General features: G+C 39.8%; 1 protein-coding gene across 1 annotated transcript in view; it reads right to left on the reverse strand.

The window, feature by feature from the left end:
- LOC126473768 (ER degradation-enhancing alpha-mannosidase-like protein 2) overlaps positions 1-21,694 on the reverse strand; it is a 121,185-nt gene that overhangs the window by 16,370 nt on the left and 83,121 nt on the right. Inside the window, exons 6-8 of the mRNA XM_050101031.1 lie at positions 20,306-20,397; positions 11,754-11,918; positions 865-1,054 (exon numbers count right to left, since the gene is read on the reverse strand). Coding sequence (XP_049956988.1) covers positions 865-1,054; positions 11,754-11,918; positions 20,306-20,397 — 447 coding nt within the window. The remainder of the gene's footprint in view (positions 1-864; positions 1,055-11,753; positions 11,919-20,305; positions 20,398-21,694) is intronic.

Here is a 21,694-nt window from a genome sequence, read left to right on the forward strand (position 1 = left end):
GAATATGTTATGCCACGCATGAATTGTTTTGTGTTGAAGCTTCTGTTTAAAACAAGGATGAAAAATTCACACAAAGATTCTATGCTCCCCATGTACTGAAATTACTGAAACTTTGTAGTGCACCCTGCAAGATAGTAGCACAGGTTTTACAAATCAAAACTTGGAGACATTTCTTTCTTGTAGGGGTAGTGTCTGCATATTCTACAATTCTTATGACTAAACCTTAACTATATTTGGGAAATGGTTGTTAAACTGGAATACACAAAACCTGGATCTAAGTTCCATTGCAATGTAGTAACTATACACAGTTGAAGATTGTGCTATGACTCGAAGGCTACTGCCATTAACAAAGGAAAACTAATACAGAATAATTGTGAACCAGCATTGCTTGCAGTAAGGGGAAAGGTTGCTTTCTCTCTGTACTACCACTCCAATTGTAAGCAATTGCTTTTTTTCATAACACGATACCGAGATTTTCCTCTAAAGTTAATACACATAAGGGAATTTTAATTAATTGTGCAGAGAACCTGAGCTTCAAAATGCTTGGAAAGAGTAAAATAAGGATTTTACTGCAGATGGCTGTCACAATAGTATCCTACTGGGATAAGAAGTATGTTACACCACTGACTCTTTAGAAATTACATTAATTCACATTAACCTGCTCAAAACTGTTTTAACTGAAATAGAGCTAATTCATCTTTTTGTACATTCCATTCTGATACTAAGAACGTTGATCATGCTTGTGAAATTCATGGCCAATGCCAAAACTTAAGGTATTGGCCACTGACAGCCCATACAACACAAACAAATTAAAATAATTACTGCATATGCCATTCCAAACTACAATAATATTAATGAGTGTACCTGTGTTAAAAATGTAACCACCAGCTTCCAGGACACACTCTCCCCAAGCAGTCTGTACAATTGTTCCTTTATCTCCTCTGTTATGTATGAAATTGTCTGGATCGAAAAGCAAATATAAATACTTGGTGGTTTCTGCAAGGAAAAAAGATTCCATTCTATCCTCCTTGCGGTGGTCTCTTACATCCTTTATCTGCAACATATGTTCATATTGTCTTTCAGCGATAGTAAAAGGTCAAATTATCAGCAAAAAGACAGAGCACAGTATAGTCTCATTTCTAAAGTGTTCAGAGATTCCAAAAAATTAAAATGAGACCAAGTTGCAAATGAAGTAAAACTATATTAATAAACACTTGCCTTAGGAAAAGTCAGCTGTTTAGAGCACACAGACATAAAAACAAAAATTATTAGTTCTTTCAGTAAAAAGTTACACTTTTTACAAAGACAGTGAAGAATAAAATTCAACTACAATTGGAACAAAACAAATATGCGAGGAATAGGAATTACTAGTCTAAGAAGGACACATTAATCAACTACTTCATCAATCTGCACTTTCCGTGAGTTGGGTTCTCATACTTTGTAGCACTCTTAATTTTCTCTACTCACTTTCTCCTTTCTCTCACTTTCTTCTGAGGAATTCTCAGCTGCCCTTTGCTCTGCACCTACCATGTGAATTCCTGAAGTTGTGATTAACTGCACTGTGATAGTTACAGATCCAACATCCCTAGCGATCATGACGACATTGTGAATGACTATGAGAGAGGCTTCAGTCAAATTTTGGACAATAATGAAGTTGTCATGGAAACCTCTTGTAAGGCTGGCATTGCCTTGGAGAAGACTTCAAGGAAACTTGATAAATCTCTTCACATTTTCATGTCCACTCTTGACTCCAATGACCATAATCCAGAACTGATTGATGCGAATACGATCCCCATCAAATTCTTTGAGGATTTCCTTTACTGACCTGAACTCTACTACATTTTGGAACTCAGGGGCAATAGTGTGAGCCACATGACCACCAAAGCGATTTAAGGTAGTGAGTCGTGTCAATGCTATGCCTGTCTCTTCTCAGGGTCGGTGTTAATTGCCACTTCTGGATATAAAGATGAAATACCCTTCATAAAGCAATATCACTGGGGCAATTTATCCAGAATTTTGAACATCATACGCTCTAAGGCAGTCTTTCTGGATTGTCAATATATCTTTTTCTGATTTTTCTTGTAGTTAAGATCTATTTTGAAGGAACAAACTTCTGGTTTTACAAATTTTGTCATTAACTGTTTGACATTGGGTGTGTTATGGAGTACCTTAGGCAGACAGCGTCCAGGGCTGGAAGGAAAGCCAACACACACTCAGTAAGTCTGCTGAGGGGGGGGGGGGCGCATCCGAGATATGGAGGCAGCCTTGCCTGCGGCTACTGAGTTTGCAGGGTGCGGTTGTCTACAAGTTGTGGCTTACATTGGCACCAATGACACCTGTGTCCTCAGTTCATACAGGTGGCTGGCGGAAGTGGTGCAGGCTGATAGCCTCATGTGGCTCGCAAGCAGAGTTAGCAATTTTCAGCATTGTTCTCGGCGTTGACTGGGGTCCTTTTGTTTGGAGCCCAAGTAGAGGGTCTCAACCAGGGAATTCATAGACTCTGTGACAGTCTTGGCCCCAGATTTCTAGACCAGCATCATCAATTGGGGATTTGTAGGACTCCCCTTGACAGGTCAGGGTGCACTACACAAAGGAAGCGCTACTCAAGTAGCAGAGTACTTCTGGAATGCATGAGGGTTTCTTATGTTAGACAGTAGTCTCAGGTGCTTTGATGAAAACTCACCAGTCGATATGCAGCAAGGGAAGTCAGATGAAATTCTGAATAAAGACACTTTGATTGTCAAAATGTTGTCAGCAAACTGTCAAAGTATTCATAATGAAGTTCCCAAATTTACTGCCCTCCAAGGAAATTCTCACACTCAAATAATTCCTGGGACTGAGAGCTGGCTGAAACCCAAGGTGGAAAGCTCCGAGGTATTTAGCAAATCATGAAATATATATCATAAAGACAGATTAGAGGCTATAGGTGGGGGAGTGTTCATTGCAGTTGACAAAAAATATTGTCCCTTTGAGGTTGAAGTTGAGTGTGATAGTAAAGTTACCTGGTCATATATAACAGGCTTAGGTGAAAACAAGTTAATTGTTGGGTGTTTTTATTGGCCAACTGATTCTGCTGTGACAGTTGTAGAGTAATTCAAAGAAAGTCTATGGTCAGTAGCAGATAAATACCTGGATCATGCAATACTAGTGGAGGTAACTTTAACCTACAGAGTATAGACTTGGATGTCTAGGGATTCATTGCAGAGGGTACAAACAGACAGGCAAGCCAAGTACAACAACTATGACTATGAAAGTTAATAAATTAGTCAAGAAACTTAGGAGAGTGTTTCCGCTAGACAGAGAAGATAAGCAGTTGTTGCATCTCACTTACACAGTGAACTGACATCACTTATTTCCAGATGGGCAAAGAGAAATTATGGGTAAAGTTAAAGCAGACTGTATATTGTGGTCTGGATATTCATGTGCCTAGCAAGTGGATAAAGGATGCAAATGATCCAGTATGGTTTAATAACATAATTCAGAAAATGCCGAAGAAGCAGAGGCAGTTGCACTCTCTGTTCAAAAGGGAATGCAAGAATGATGACTATCAGAAGTTAATAGAGATTCTTACAACTGTGAAAAGATCTATGCGCAAGCACACAACAACTACCACCGTCACACCTTAGCAAAAGATCTGGCAGAGAACCCAAGAAAATTCTGGTCCTTTCTAAAATCGCTAAGCAGGTCTAAGGCTGTTCACTCCCTTGTTGACCAGTCGGATGTGGCACGTGAAGTCAGCAGAAAGAGAGCTGAAGTGTGAAGTTCCCTGACATACAGAAACAACTTAAAGATCTGAAAGCAAATAAATCACCAGGTCCACATGTAACCCCAATTCTGTTTTACAAAGAGTACTCTATGGCATAGGCCCATTACCTAGCCTGAATTTATCAGGTATCTCTTCTCCAGACTTTGTGCTGGTCGGAAAAAAGTGCAGGTGACTCCAGGATATAAGAAAGCTAAAAGAATGGACCCACAAAATTATAGACCAATATCCCTAACTGAGGTTTGCTGCAGAATCCTTGAATATATTCTCAGTCTGAATATAAAAAACTTCCTCGAGACTGAGAAGCTTATGTCCACAAATCAGCACGGTTATAGACCGCATCACTTGTGTGAAACTCAGCTTGCCCTTTCCTCATGTGATATACTGCAAACAATGGATGAAGGGCAGACAGACAGATTCCATATCTCTAGATTTCTGGACACCCCCAAAAACATACATTTTTCACATCAGGTGCATTGTGCTGCCACTTACTGCCAGACACCAGATACTCCATATCAGCGTCCTCAGTAGTGATTCGACACAGAGAGAGAGAGAGAGAGCAGAATGGGGTGCTCTGCAGAGCTTACAGACTGAATGTGGTCAGGTGATTGGGTGTCACTTGTGTCATACACCTGTAAACAAGACTTCCACACTCCTAAACATCCCTAGGTTCAATGTTTCCGATGTGATAGTGAAGTGGAAATGTGATGGGACACGTACAGCATAAAAGCGTACAGGTCGACCTCGTCTGCTGACTGACAGAGACCACCGACAGTTGAAGAGGGTCGTAATGTGTAACAGGCGGACATATATCCAGACCATCACACAGGAATTCCAAACTGCATCAGGATCCACTGCAAGTACTATGACAGTTAGGTGGGAGGTGAGAAAACTTTGATTTCATAGTTGAGTGGATGCTCATAAGCCACATCACGCCCGTAAATGCCAAACGATGCCTCGCTTGCTGTAAGGAGCTTAAACATTGGACAACAGAGCATTGGAAAAATGTTGTGTGGAGTGATGAATTACGGTACATAATGTAACGATCCGATGACAGGGTGTGGGTATGGCAAATGCCTGGTGAACATCATCTGCCAGCATGTGTAGTGCCAACAGTAAAATTCGGAGGTGCTTGAGTTATGGTGTGTTCGTGTTTTTCCTGGAGGGGGCTTGCACCCCTTGTTGTTTTGCATAGCACTTTCACAGCACAGGCCTACATTGATGTTTTACGCACCTTCTTGCTTCCCACTGTGATGGCGATTACATTTTTCAACACGGTCAAGGACCTGTTCATAATGCACAGCCTGTGGTGGAGTGGTTATATGACGATAACATCCCTGTAATGGACTGGCCTGCACGGAGTCCTGAGCTGAATCCTACAGAACACCTTTGGGATGTTTTTGAACGCCGTGTTCGGGCCAGGCCTCACTGACCAACATCGATACCTCTCGCAGGGCAGCACTCTGTGGTACAGAAGGCAAGCGGTCAACTTTGGTTTATTGGGAGGATTCTAGGAAAGTGTGGTTCATCTGTAAAGCAGACTGCATATAGGACACTGGTACAACCTATTCTTGAGTACTGCTCGAGTGTTTGGGATCTGTACTACATTGGATTGAAGGAAGTCATCAAAGCAATTTAAAAGCAGGCTGATAGATCTGTTACTGATAGGTTTGAACAACATGTAAATATTCTTAACCTTTGTACTTCCTTTACACAGTTTTGAACAGCTTTTAGTATTTGCCGAGTACAGGCTGACACCATTTTATTTTCCACTCATCAATGGGACAATACTTCTGCACGAAAACAGATGTGCTTGGAGTATTGTTGAAATCAGCTTGGCAGGAGGGAACATTCCTTAATAGATTATATACAGTACTTGGAAACTGAACAAAGTTACAACCAATGGTAGTAAAACCTGTCCAACAGCCCACCGGTCTAAAATCTGTTCTCCTCTTACAAAATTTCCTTCTTTAACTGTACAGGATAGAGTACATAGTTGAAAGCTTTCTTCAATTCCTGAACTCCCTTGCAGAATTTGCTTACTTCTTGGTCATTTTATCCTTCTTCTTCTAGCTCCATGATCCATTTCTTCTCTAATTCTTGTTTCTTTCTAGTACAAATTCTGTCTCCTCTTTCCTTTTCTTGATGAATTCTTCTGAATTATGTCTTGTTGCCCTGTCTGTCATTTTCTTTCTTGCCTCATTTCTTTCTGCCACTGTCGTTTTAGAATCTTCACCAAACTACCCTGCTCTTTTCACCCTTTCTTCTGTAACTAACACTACTTCTGCAATTTCTTGTGGAACATCTTGCATCATTCTCCACTTCCCTTCAATGTTATCCACAGCACCACTTTGTTTAGCCTAAATTTCTTCTGCAGTTCTCTTTCATACTTTTCGGATACTCCTTTCTCTTTTTAATTTGGAAACATTGTATCTTTAAGGGGCTTTTCTCTTTCCTCTGGATCTAAAGACAGCTATGCTTTATCTGTATTTCACACTTACCATATAATGATCCAAGATGAAGTCAGCCCCACTGCAACTATCAATGTCAAGGATGTCAGATGCATGTATCCTGTCAATTACCACATGGTCAATTTGATTAAAAGTAGTGCTATCTGGCAAGCACCATGTGGTTTACACAATGTTCTTTTTTTGTAGCTACGTACTCTTCACCAACATTGCATTGCCCATGGCAAAGTCTGTAGCCTTCATCCATTTTCATGTGACATCTCACGCAGACTTACATTTCCTACAGTTCCTCTAAAGGCTTCTTCTTTTCCCACTTTTGCACTGAAGTCACATATCACTATTTTCACATCTTGCCCTGGTATACCTTCTAATTCCTGTTCCAGTAAACTATAAAACTCATCTTTCACTTCGTTTTTATCATCTTCTGTAGGAGCATACACACACATTAGAGCGATGTTGAAGAAGTGGACCACTACTCTCAAAGTGCACATTCTTTCACTTACAGGGTTAAAATTTGTGATTGCTTCTTCATACTTATTGTCTATAAGAAAGCCTGTGCCACCTATTATACCACTGACCCCTCCATTATATCATGTTGTACAATCACCACTTCTTATGATACCATCTAATTTCTATCTGATCTCTTGGATTGCTGCTACTCTTATGCGGTATTTCTCCATCTCTTGTTTGAGTCCATGTAGAGCCCCTGGTTTGTTCAAAGTTCTTACATTCCAAGTAGAAAAGTATAAATCATTCTTCCGTTTACCATGTCCTATTCCTTGTAGGGGTCATTCATCATTATCATCAGTTCAGCTGTTCCTGTCTGAGTTTTGTGGGATGTACCTGCCTCAAATTCTTCAACTAAACCTTTTGCAGCACTTTTTTAAAAACAAACTGAAGTGAGGTGCATGCTGAAAACCTGGCCCAACCCACTATCCCAAAAACATACAAGCAGACTAAACTCTATCACTACTGTTTCACAGGCAGCAACAATATCTGGTAGCCGTTTAGTGAAAAATGGCTGTAGTCTGAACACAGTGTTTCAATTTACTTTTGAATTTTGGGTCTGCATTTTGGCGGCAAATTTACTGTCTGGAATACATATGGTATGAGATTAACAACACTGCTAATGTACTAAGAAGATTCGTGTCTCACGGCAGCCAATAGACACAACTGGACCTCTGCCTTTATCACGGAATCTATCTGAACGTAATCTAGCATCATCAGCTGTTGTCCAGACGTTCCTGCCCTAGGTGCTTGATGCGACTGCCTCAGGATAGGACCTGGTTGCTGGGCCACCCTGCAATCGCATGATGCACTCCATGCCTGCACCATAGCAGACTAAAAATACAAGGAGACTAATTAGAAATACTACTTTTCTTCATTGAATTTGGTAAGCTTCTTAGAGAGAGACTAAAACATTGTTATCATTCTCTGAAACACATGAGTTTAACTTCTAACACATTGCACATTCGATACACTATCATATATCAATTCACAAAAAGAAGAAAGGAAGATTAGGGTTTAGTGGCCTGTTGATAATGAGTTTGTTACAGATGGAGCACTAGTCCAGGCTGCGGAAGGAAATCACCCGTTCCCTGTATAAAAAAGCAGCCTGGAATTTGCCTTGCATAATTCATGGGAATCATGTTGTTGTTGTTGTTGTGGTCTTCAGTCCTGAGACTGGTTTGATGCAGCTCTCCATGCTACTCTATCCTGTGCAAGTTTCTTCATCTCCCAGTACCTACTGCAACATACATCCTTCTGAATTTGTTTAGTGTATTCATCTCTTGGTCTCCCTCTACAATTCTTACCCTCCATGCTGCCCTCCAAAGCTAAATTGGTGATACCTTGATGCCTCAGAACATGTCCTACCAACCGATCTCTTCTTCTAGTCAAGTTGTGCCACAAACTTCTCTTCTCCCCAATCTTATTCAATACCTCCTCATTAGTTATGTGATCTACCCATCTAATCTTCAGCATTCTTCTGTAGCACCACATTTCGAAAGCTTCTATTCTCTTCTTGTCCAAACTATTTATCGTCCATGTTTCACTTCCATACATGGCTACACTCCATACAAGTACTTTCAGAAACGACTTCCTGACACTTAAATCTATACTCGATGTTAACAAATTTTTCTTCTTCAGAAACGCTTTCCTTGCCATTGCCAGTCTACATTTTACATCCTCTCTACTTCGACCATCATCAGTTATTTTGCTCCCCAAATAGCAAAACTCCTTTACTACTTTAAGCGTCTCATTTCCTAATCTAATTCCCTCAGCATCACTCGACTTAATTGAATTACATTCCATTATCCTCGTTTTGCTTTTGTTGATGTTCATCTTATATCCTTCTTTCAAGACACTGTCCTTCCATTCAACTGCTCTTCCAAGTCCTTTGCTGTCTCTGGCAGAATTACAATGTCATCGGCAAACCTCAAAGTTTTTATTTCTTCTCCATGGATTTTAATACCTACTCTGAATTTTTCTTTTGTTTCCTTTACTGCTTGCTCAATATATAGATTGAATAACATCGGGGAGAGGCTACAACCCTGTCTCACTCCATTCCCAACTACTGCTTCTCTTTCATGGGCCTCAACTCTTATAACTGTCGTCTGGTTTCTGTACAAACTGTAAATAGCCTTTCACTCCCTGTATCCGACCCCTGCCACCTTCAGAATATGAAAGAGAGTATTCCAGTCAACATTGTCGAAAGCTTTCTCTAAGTCTACAAGTGCTAGAAACGTAGGTTTGCCTTCTCTTAATCTAGCTTCTAAAATAAGTCGTAGGGTCAGTATCGCCTAATGTGTTCCAATATTTCTATGGAATCCAAACTGATCTTCCCCGAAGTCGGCTTCTACTAGTTTTTCCATTCGTTAGTAAAGTATTCGCGTTAGTATTTTGCAGCCGTGACTTATTAAACTGATAGTTCGGTATTTTTCGAATCTGTCAACACCTGCTTTCTTTGGGATTGGAATTACTATATTCTTCTTGAAGTCTGAGGGTATTTCGCCTGTCTCATACATCTTGCTCACCAGATGGTAGAGTTTTGTCAGGACTGGCTCTCCCAAGGCTGTCAGTAGTTCTAATGGAATGTTGTCTATTCCCGGGGCCTTGTTTCGACTCAGGTCTTTCAGTGCTCTGTCAAACTCTTCACGCAGTATCGTATCACCCATTTCATCTTCATCTACATCCACTTTCCATAATATTCTCCTCAAGAACATCGCCCTTGTATAGACCCTCTATATACTCCTTTCACCTTTCTGCTTTCCCTTCTTTGCTTAGAACTGGGTTTCCATATGAGCTCCTGATATTCATACAAGTGGTTCTCTTTCTCCAAATGTCTCTTTAATTTTCCTGTAGGCAGTATCTATCTTACTCCTAGTGAGATATGCCTCTACATCCTTACATTTGTCGTCTAACCATACCTGCTTAGCCATTTTGCACTTCCTGTCAATCTCATTTTTGAGACGTTTGTATTTCTTTTTGCCTGCTTCATTTACTGCATTTTTATATTTTCTCCTTTCATCAATTAAATTCAATATTTCTTTTGTTACCCAAGGATTTCTAGTAGCCCACGTCTTTTTACCTACTTGATCCTCTGCTGCCTTCACTACTTCATCCCTCAAAGCTACCCATTCCTCTTCTACTGTATTTCTTTCCCCCATTCCTGTAACTTGTTCCCTTATGCTCTCCCCGAAACTCTGTACAACCTCTGGTTTGGTCAGTTTATCCAGGTCCCATGTCCTTAAATTCCCACCTTTTTTGCAATTTCTTCAGATTTAATCTACAGTTCATAACCAACAGATTGTGGTTAGAGTCCACATCTGCCCCTGGATATGTTTTACAATTTAAAACCTGGTTCCTAAATCTCTGTTTTACCATTATATTATCTATCTGAAACCTGTCAGTATCTCCAGGCTTCTTCCATGCATACAATCTTCTTTTATGATTCTTGAACCAAGTGTTAGCTATGATTAAGTTGTGCTCTGTACAAAATTCTACCAGGAGGCTTCCTCTTTCATTTCTTACCCCCCATCCATATTCACCTGCTACGTTTCCTTCACTCCCTTTTCCTACTGATGAATTCCAGTCACCCATGACTATTAAATTTTCATCTCCCTTCACTATCTGAATAATTTCTTTTATTTCATCATACATTTCTTCAATTTCTTCGTCATCTGCAGAGCTAGTTGGCATATAAACTTGTACTACTGTAGTAGGCGTGGGCTTCGTGTCAATCTTGGCCGCAATACTGGATTCACTATGCTGTTTGTAGTAGCTTACCCGCACTCTTACTTTTTTATTCATTATTAAACCTACTCCAGCATCACCCCTATTTGATTTTGTATTTATAACCCTGTATTTGCCTGATCAAATGTCCTGTTCCTCCTGCCACCGAACTTCACTAATTCCCAATATATCTAACTTTAACCTATCCATTTCCCTTTTTAAATTTTCTAACCTACCTGCCCGATTAAGGGATCTGACATTCTACGCTCCGATCCACAGAACACCAGTTTTTTTTCTCCTGATAACGACGTCCTCTTGAGGAGTCCCCGCCCGGAGATCCGAATGGGAGACTATTTTACATCCGGAATATTTTACCCAAGAGGACGCCATCATCATTTAACCTTACAGTAAGCTTCATGCCCTCGGGAATCATGGAACATCTAAATCTAAATGGGGATTTGAGCCGCTGTCCTCACAGATATGAATCCAATATCTTAACCATGTGTCACCTTTCTTAGTGTAAGCTCACACAGAATACTAGGAGGTAAGTATCAATAATATAGGTACCTATCTGGAACGAACACCTCTACAACAGCGACTTAGTGGAACAGATATCCGTAATACAGCAACACGGAACAAAACAATTAATCAACATAGACTTTTAGTAGAATCAAGATAACAGTAACATGCATAATGAACTTACAGATCTATTCTTTCAGTTTATACTGTTGTACCCTTCATATTTTAAGCAGTTTCTTATTAAGAACATACAATACAACATACTGAATGTTATTTAACTTTCATAATTCATCAAACATATGGTACACATTTTCCATGAAGTTAAACTTCAGTACTATGTATGTGAACACAAACATCTAATTCCCTTTATATGCTTATTTACATTAACTACTTACCACAACCAGAGGAAACACAGCAGAACAGAATTTCCTTTCCCTGAAAAGCATTCTCTTCAACATAATGATTTTTGCACGCAAAAAGATATTTTATAAGCAAATAAAAGTAAGTTTACGGTGTATGGGTAGTGATAGGAAACACAGTCATTGCATTCCTCAATCAGAAGAAAGATTGATGAGTTTGTGTGTAAACAAAGATGAGAAACCACTGTAGTTAGAAACAAGAACTAACTTGTTATGCCTACCAAAACCTCACATCATATGGTTCCACTATGTATTGGAGCCTGTGAATGAATTTTGTGTCAAAGGTGTTCAAGCTATGTCTTGAGATGAGACTGGCACTACCAAATACAAATCTGCAAGTAACATAAGTACCGTAGCATATCCACATGGGGTCCTGGCACTGTGCTGAATGCTCCGAAGGATGTCTTTTCCTACTTCTATCAAATACGGATCACGTGTAGCTCTGTACAAATACATAACTGATTCCACAAGTTCAGGACGCAAAGGGTAACCTTCGCGATTTGTCCCAACCTCCCCCTGAAACATAAGTGAAATTCATTTAATAGTAAACTATCTATATTACAGCATGTTATATATTTTAAAAATTAACAAATGTTGTTAAATGCTGGACATACCAGGTGATCAAAAAGTCAGTATAAATTTGAAAACTGAATAAATCATGGAATAATGTAGATAAAGAGGTACAAATTGACACACATGATTGGAATGACATGGGGTTTTATTAGAACCGAAAAAATACAAAAGTTCAAAAAATTTCCGACAGATAGCGCTTCATCTGATCAGAATAGCAATAATTAGCATAACAAAGTAAGACACAGCAAAGATGATGTTCTTTACAGGAAATGCTCAATATGTCCACCATCATTCCTCAACAATAGCTGTAGTCGAGGAATAATGTTGTGAACAGCACTGTAAAGCATGTCCGGAGTTATGGTGAGGCAATGGCGTCGGATGTTGTCTTTCAGCATCCCTAGAGATGTCGGTCGATCACGATACACTTGCGTCTTCAGGTAACCCCAAAGCCAATAATCGCATGGACTGAGGCCTGGGGACCTGGGAGGCCAAGTGTGACGAAAGTGGTGGCTGAGTACACGATCATCACCAAATGACGAGCGCAAGAGATCTTTCACGCGTCTAGCAATATGGGGTGGTTCTAATAAAACCCCATGTCATTCCAAGCATGCGTGTCAATTTTTACCTCTCTATCTACATTATTCCATGGTTTATTACGCTTTCAAACTTATACTGACTTTTTGATCACCAGGTACTCTGCTCATTTAGCAAATTGTCAAAAACATCCTTAAAAGACAGGATCAAAGGCATCACTTAACAAAATTATTCTCTGAAAAACATGCAAAAGAAAGTCTACAATTTGTGTCAGACATCTGAACATTCTCACAGACTACCCACCAATAATACATTATACACTGAGTACTTGATTTTCCTGAGCATTTGATTCTGTAGAAATTATTCACTTCATGGTTATGATTTTTGCAGAATACAGTAACAAGAATATGGTAAATATTATTATATTTTGGCACAGACATTCTCTAAATTGCAGATCAACAAATAACACAAATGTTAAAAAAAATCATGATAACCATTTTCAGATTGTAATTACTATGCACTCACATGATTATACGGGTACAAGGATTATACAGGGTGTTTCTGGAAAATAAGCTGAATAATCAGCAAAGAATAGTTACTGAAAGTAAAAGTACAATGTTTAGTATTCTTCAAAATAGCACCCTGGGATGACAATACACTTTTTCCGGCAATTTTGCCAGTTCTGATAGGCTTCCTGGAACATGTTGGAGGGAACCTCCTTCAGACAGCTCATCATGGTGACTTTCAAGGCATCTACCATCCCAAAAAGATGACCCCTTAAGCTTCTCTTCATCTGAGGAAATAAAAAGAAGTATGCTGGTGCCAGATCAGGACTGTATGGTGGCTGGGGCAGTGTTGCCACACCTTGCCTGGCCAGGAACTCAGTAACAATCAAAGTGGTATAAGACAGCATATCATTGTGATGGAGTTACCAGTTTCCACTGATTTCCTTCCTGATGTAAAGCACCAAGTTTTGGAGTCTTTCAAGGACTTTCAAGTACAACTGGCTGTGATAAGTTCGTCCCTGTGACACAAACCCTGAGTGGACAATGCCTTTGGAACAAAAAACAATGATGAACATTGCCTTCACCTGGAATTTCGTCATCCTTGCCCTTTCTGGCTTCAGGAAAGCCTTTGTGTGCCACTCTGTACTCTGTATTTTTGATTTAGGGTCATATTCAAAAACCCATGTTTTATCCCCTGTTATCACATTATCCAAAAAATTTAGATAACTTTCCCAACACTCCAAAAGATCACACACATATGTTAAACGACCAGTCTATTGTTCATCTGCGAGGACCTTTGGAACTATCTTCACACAGATATTCAGCGTGGCCAATTGTTCAGTAAGAATTTCATGAACTACAGTTTTCAGTACGTTATACTGTTTTGCTACAATTTGCACACTGAAGCATCAGCCTGAGTCCAAAAATTCCTTCACTTTCCATGTACTCTTGTCAACATGAGATGTGGACGGGCATCCACACCATTTTTCTATGTCTACATCTGTATCTAAATCAATGCTCTGCAATTCATCCAATGGGCGCCTGGTAGAGTGTACCTTTTACCACTACTAGTCATCTCCTTTCCTGTTCCACTTGCAAATAGAATAAAGGAAAAACGATGGTCTACATGCCTCTGTGTAAGCCCTAGTTTCTTGTATATGTTCTTTTCATGGTCATCATGTGCAATGTAATTTGCAGGCAACAAAATTGTCATACAGTCAGAGTCAAATGACGGTTCTCTAAATTTTCTCAATAGTGTTCCTCGAAAAGAATGTAGCCTTCCCTCCAGGGATTCCCATTTAAATTCCCAAAGCATCTCTGTAACACTTGTGTGTTATTCAAGCCTATCATTAATAAATATAGCAGCCCACCTCTGAATTACTTCAATGTCTTCCTTTAACCCTGTTCTTGAGTACTCAAAACAGGTCATACTAGGATCCTCTATGCAATCTCTTTTACAGATGACCCACACTTTCCTAGAATTCTCCCAATAAACTGAAGTCGACCATTTGCCTTTCCTACCACAATCCTCAAATGCTTGTTCCATTTCACAGCACTTTGCAACATTCCGCCCAGACATTTAATCGATATGACTGTGTCAAGAAGGAAACTACTAATGCTGTATCCAAACATTACGGGTTTGGATTTCTTACTCATTCACATTAACTTACATTTTTCTACATTGAAAGCTAGCTGCCATTCACCACACAAACTAGAAATTTTGTCCAAGTAATCTTGTAGCCACTTCCATAAACTCGTACTTCCTTTAACAGTATGCAATGGGGTACTGTGTCAAATGCTTTCCTGAAGTCTAGAAATATGAAATCTGCCTGTTGCACTTCACCTATAGTTTGCAGTATATCATGTGAGAAAAGGGCAAGTTGAGTTTCACATGAGCAATGCTTTCTAAAACCTTGCTACTTCATGGACATAAGCTTCTCGGCCTGAAGAAAATTTTTTATATTCTAACTGAGAATATGACCAAGGATTCTGCAACAAATCAATGTTAGGAATGTTTGTCTGTAATTTTGTGGGTCCATTCTTTTGCCTTTCTTACATACGGGAGTCATCTGCACATTTTTTCAGTCGCTTCCGACTCTGAGCTGGGTGAGAGAGTCATGATAATTACAAGCTAAGTAAGAGGCTAATGTCACAGAGTATTCTTTGAAAAACTGAACTGGGATTCCATCCGGATCTGGTGACCTACTTGTTTTTAACTCTTTCCATTGTTTCCGTATGGCAGGAATGCTTATTACTATGTCATCCATATAGGAGTCTGTCCAATGGTCAAATGACGGTATGTTTGTACAATTCTCCTGTGTGAACGAGTTTTTCAATGTTAAATTTAAAGCTTCAGCTTTTGTTTTGGTATCTTCAACTGTCACACCAGACTGGTCAACAAGTGACTGGTTGGAAGCCTTCGAGCCCCTTGGTGATTTTACATAGGGCCAGAATTTTCTTGGCTTCCCTGCCAGGTCTTTTGCTAAAGGATGATGGATGGTAATAGTTGTATGCTTTTCACAGAGGCATGAAACTCTATTAACTTTATCTTGTCATCATTTGCGCATTCTCTTTTGAGCTGAGAGTAAACAGCCTCTGCTTCCTCAGCATTTTCCAAATCTCATTATTAAACCATGGTGGGTCTGTCTAAGTGAAACGCTAGTAACTGCTTAACTGCTCTTTCTAGCAGAAACATTCTCCTAGCATTCTCAATTGATTTATCAACTTTCGCAAGCATAGTTGCTACAGCGACCTCATGATTTCTATTCCTCGTTTCTATATCGATGTTGTCAATACACTCTGCCCCATTTGTAGCTACAAGGTCTACGATATTTCCACTGCATGTGGACTGCTGAACTAGCTGCTCAAGACAGTTTTCAGAAAACTGTGTTAAAAACTAAGTTGCATGACTGTCTGTCTGTACCCCTGCAATGAATCCATAGACATCCCAGTCAATACTCGGTAGGTTAAAGTTGCCTTCAATAGTATTGCATGATCCAGGTATTTATGCGCTACTGACCACAGACTTTCTTTGAATCACTCTACAACTGTCACAATTGAAATGGGTGGCCAGTAAAAACATCCAACAATTAACTTGTTTTCACCTACATCTGTTTTACGTGACCAGATAACTTCACTGTCACACTCAACTTTAATCTCAATGTTGTTGTTGTTGTGGTCTTCAGTCCTGAGACTGGTTTGATGCAGCTCTCCATGCTACTCTATCCTGTGCAAGCTTTTTCATCTCCCAGTACCTACTGCAACCTACATCCTTCTGAATCTGCTTAGTGTATTCATCTCTTGGTCTCCCTCTACGATTTTTACCCTCCACGCTGCCCTCCAATACTAAATTGGTGATCCCTTGATGCCTCAGAACATGTCCTACCAACCGATCCCTTCTTCTGGTCAAGTTGTGCCACAAACTTCTCTTCTCCCCAATCCTATTCAATACTTCCTCATTAGTTATGTGATCTACCCATCTAATCTTCAGCATTCTTCTGTAGCACCACATTTCGAAAGCTTCTATTCTCTTCTTGTCCAAACTATTTATCGTCCATGTTTCACTTCCATACATGGCTACACTCCATACGAATACTTTCAGAAATGACTTCCTGACACTTAAATCAATACTGGATGTTAACAAATTTCTCTTCTTCAGAAACGCTTTCCTTGCCATTGCCAGCCTACATTTTATATCCTCTCTACTTCGACCATCATTAGTTATTTTGCTCCCCAAATAGCAAAACTCCTTTACTACTTTAAGTGCCTCATTTCCTAATCTAATTCCCTCAGCATCACCCGACTTAATTAGACTACATTCCATTATCCTTGTTTTGCTTTTGTTGATGTTCATCTTATATCCTCCTTTCAAGACACTGTCCATTCCATTCAACTGCTCTTCCAAGTCCTTTGCTGTCTCTGACAGAATTACAATGTCATCGGCGAACCTCAAAGTTTTTATTTCTTCTCCATGAATTTTAATACCTACCCCAAATTTTTCTTTCGTTTCCTTTACTGCTTGCTCAATATACAGATTGAACAACATCGGGGAGAGGCTACAACCCTGTCTTACTCCCTTCCCAACCACTGCTTCTCTTTCATGTCCCTCGACTCTTATAATTGCCATCTGGTTTCTGTACAAATTGTAAATAGCCTTTCGCTCCCTGTATTTTACCCCTGCCACCTTCAGAATTTGAAAGAGAGTATTCCAGTCAACATTGTCAAAAGCTTTCTCTAAGTCTACAAATGCTAGAAACGTAGGTTTGCCTTTCCTTAATCTTTCTTCTAAGATAAGTCGTAAGGTCAGTATTGCCTCACGTGTTCCAGTGTTTCTACGGAATCCAAACTGATCTTCCCCGAGGTTGGCTTCTACTAGTTTTTCCATTCGCCTGTAAAGAATTCGTGTTAGTATTTTGCAGCTGTGACTTATTAAGCTGATAGTTCGGTAATTTTCACATCTGTCAACACCTGCTTTCTTTGGGATTGGAATTATTATATTCTTCTTGAAGTCTGAGGGTATTTCGCCTGTTTCATACATCTTGCTCACCAGATGGTAGAGTTTTGTCAGGACTGGCTCTCCCACGGCCGTCAGTAGTTCCAATGGAATATTGTCTACTCCGGGGGCCTTGTTTCGACTCAGGTCTTTCAGTGATCTGTCAAACTCTTCACGCAGTATCGTATCTCCCATTTCATCTTCATCTACATCCTCTTCCATTTCCATAATATTGTCCTCAAGTACATCGCCCTTGTATAGACCCTCTATATACTCCTTCCACCTTTCTGCTTTCCCTTCTTTGCTTAGAACTGGGTTTCCATCTGAGCTCTTGATATTCATACAAGTCGTTCTCTTATCTCCAAAGGTCTCTTTAATTTTCCTGTAGGCGGTATCTATCTTACCCCTAGTGAGATAGGCCTCTACATCCTTATATTTGTCCTCTAGCCATCCCTGTTTAGCCATTTTGCACTTCCTGTCGATCTCATTTCTGAGACGTTTGTATTCCTTTTTGCTTGTTTCACTTACTGCATTTTTATATTTTCTCCTTTCATCAATTAAATTCAATATTTCTTCTGTTACCCAAGGATTTCTACTAGCCCTCGTCTTTTTACCTACTTGATCCTCTGCTGCCTTCACTACTTCATCCCTCAAAGCTACCCATTCTTCTTCTACTGTATTTATTTCCCCCATTCCTGTCAATTGCTCCCTTATGCTCTCCCTGAAACTCTGTACAACCTCTGGTTTGGTCAGTTTATCCAGGTCCCATCTCCTTAAATTCCCACCTTTTTGCAGTTTCTTCAGTTTTAATCTACAGGTCATAACCAATAGATTGTGGTCAGAGTCCACATCTGCCCCTGGAAATGTCTTACAATTTAAAACCTAGTTAATCTCAATAGAGAGAATATTTTTGTCAAATGCAATGAACATTATCCCTCATATGGCCTCTAACCTGTCTTCCCGATATACGTTCCACAACTTGCTAAATATCTCAGAACTTTCCACTTCCGTTCAGCCTCTCGGTACTGAGAATAATTTGAGTGAGAACTTTCCTGGAGGGCAGTAAACTCAGGAACTTCGTTACGAATACTTCAACAATTTACTAATGAAATTTTGACAGTCAATGTGTCTTTATCCTGAACATGGTCTGACTTCCCTTGTTGTGCATCAACTGACGAGTCTTCATCAGAGTGCTTCAAACTACTGCCTAGCCTAAAAAAAAACCACTACATGCACTTCCTATGTGTAGTACACTTCTGTCCTAACAAGGGGAGTTCTACAAATTCCTAACCGATAATACAGGTCTAGAAATTTGCATTTGAGTCCATCACAGACTCGACAAATCCCCTGCTTGAGACTCCCCAATTTGGCTGCCAACAAAAGGACCCTGAACAACTCTGGGAGCAATGCTGCAAATTTTGAGCTCTCCTTGCACTCCACATGAGGCCAGCGGCATTGACCACTTTTCCACCTGTATGAACTGAGTATGGCCTCAGAATCAATGCCACAGGTGTTGTTGGTGCCGGCATGAGCCAAAACTTGCAGACAACTGCACCCTGTGCACTTGAGAGTCACAGGCAAGGCTGCCTCAACATCTCGAATGAGGCCTCCCAGCAGACACAGTGAATGTACATTGGCTTTCTTTCCAGCCCTGAATGCTATCTGACTAAGGGGCTTGACAACACATCTAGCACTGGAGCTCCTGATAACTAGTAAACCCTTCCTCCTTACACCCGCTCAGGCCCTGATGAACAACTAGCCACCTATCCACTCATAGGATGAACACATGAGGCCAGACAAACAGACTCCATATTGGCTCTCCGCCTTGAGTGACGTAAATGCATTATCCCCTGCCACTCACTCTGCTGTGAAGGCAGATCCACCGCGTTGGGTACGCTAGGAGGTGCCTCAGTAGCAGAGCCTGTGGCAAAACAAGTGACACCCGAGGTGTCCCATGCGACACGCCCGTTTCTCTGCCCACCATTACATGCTGAGGCAGCAGCCTGAAGGTGACTGACATTAGCCAAATGCGTATTCAACTGTTCACAAACTGTGGCCAGTTCCTTCTGCGTCCACTCACAGCATGCACACATCCTACCTATCCTAACAAGACAAACTGAAAATGTAAGCTATAAAAGCAGACAAAATCCTAGATATGCAACTTGCTACCCTCCTGGTAAGTCACCAATGGACACTGATGCCTCAATGAGTTATGTACTGGCTGTTTAGAAGAAATGAAAACTGTATTACAAACTGCTCGAATTTACACTTACAAAATGTGAGTTTACATGTCCTAAATGGAAACATGCATGAAATTTCAGACATACACTATGAGGAAAAGATAATCACTTAACTTGATGACCTGTAGATGTGTATACACTGAGAGCTTGAGCCCGACTGTTGTTCGTCATCGGCATCCTCTCTACCCTCCTGTAACATCTTGTGCCATCAGTAAGTCATGTTTTGGGACATCACACCATAACCAAATGTTTGTTTAAGCATTGTGACGGTCTTTGAGCCTGTTTTTCCTAACTTAACACAAAATTTAATGGCATGTTGCTGTTCAGTGAACTGTGGCATTTTGATCTCCCAATGTGTCACTTGAACACAGGTACACACTACAAGGAATCCACACTGGACAATGGCCAGCAGGTACCTGGCAAGGAATGTGTTGCCTTCCCAAGAGCCTCCACCAGTCACAACACTGTAATCTTCCGGGTTGGCAGGAAACAATCATTCAACTTACTTTCTGGACACACCCAGTACATTATTAGAATTTAAAAAGGCTATACAAATACCTGGGGGATATTGTAAAATTCTGGTGTAAATCCATACTGCTTCCACACCTGGTGATAATTATGTAAGGACTTCATTCCTTTACTAACTTCACCTGGAAAGCACAATAATAGTATAACACCTGAAAAACAACATACATTGAACTTAATGTTGAAAGAACCAGCTTACTTCTTTATGCAACTATCCAGATTGGTTCAGTGACTGGTTTATTATCTTCTTATATGCTAATTGAAGCAAGTCATAGACTGAATTTTTTAATGTTATTGAGAAGGCTTTTTATACACAAAGTAAAAGTGTACTCAACTCACTGTGATACCTTAAAGGGCTCTGGTGTTACTACCAGCATATGGAAAAAAATGAGGATATGATGATAGAAGAGACTGACAATGTCAAACATAACAAATTCAGTTAGGAAGAGCAGAGTAGCAGATTATAAAACTACTGAATTTCCAAAACAAATTATTATTTGGAATTCATATGTTGTTTGACACAGGAGACCTAAAGCAAACTGGCTTATTCCCATTCCACAAAGCCACATGATATCACATTTGAGGGACCTTCATATGCCAAACTAAAGTTTTTCAAATATAAAAATGTATGTTATGAATTCAAGAATGTCCTGCAGCAACCTGTTACAAGAACTGGTATACTAACTACTATGGTTGTTTCTTAATGACATTTAATGTATTATTCCCTGCCATGGTCAGGGTGGAGACAAGTGATGTATGAAAATGTTAAACTTCAAAGATATTTCATATAAAAACTTTTAATAGTCCAAATCAGAATATTTTAACAATCGTCAATCACTAGTTTTAGCTGAGCAATGTTACAGAAATTGGTCATAAAGGGCAAAATAGTGTAAAGCACACTGGCTAATTTAACAACCCAGTTAGTATAATGAAAGCAGTTTCTAGATCGCAAGATTGGGCGAAACACATCATTTTCAACACAGCACTTGCTTGTGTGCTAAAGTGATCACAGGACAGGAAAAGTTTTGCAACTGATGAAACATTATATAAGTAATACCAAAAATACTTATATACAACCAGGTATTAAGAAACTCGACATAATGCGTCATTACACCAGTGTAAGTTTATGAAGACAGCAATGAGACACTGCACCCATTTCGACAGTACCGAGACCCTGTAAGCATTCCATTAACTGTTGTATATTTGCCTTCACTTACTTCCTGTTAAATTTGCCAGTGAGTTTTACATTTTTTCCCCCCCCTTCACGTGCAATTTTCTGAAACATTTCAAATCTGAAGCTGGCTGACTGCTTAGCCAAACTCTGATCACTGATTGTTAAAATATTGTGAACTGGACTATTAAAGGATATTATATAAAAAATACTTAACATTTAAAATTTGTTGCAAATGACATTATTTTTTT

This window comes from Schistocerca serialis, chromosome 4, assembly GCF_023864345.2.
Source record: "Schistocerca serialis cubense isolate TAMUIC-IGC-003099 chromosome 4, iqSchSeri2.2, whole genome shotgun sequence".
Taxonomy (NCBI): Eukaryota; Metazoa; Arthropoda; class Insecta; order Orthoptera; family Acrididae; genus Schistocerca; species Schistocerca serialis.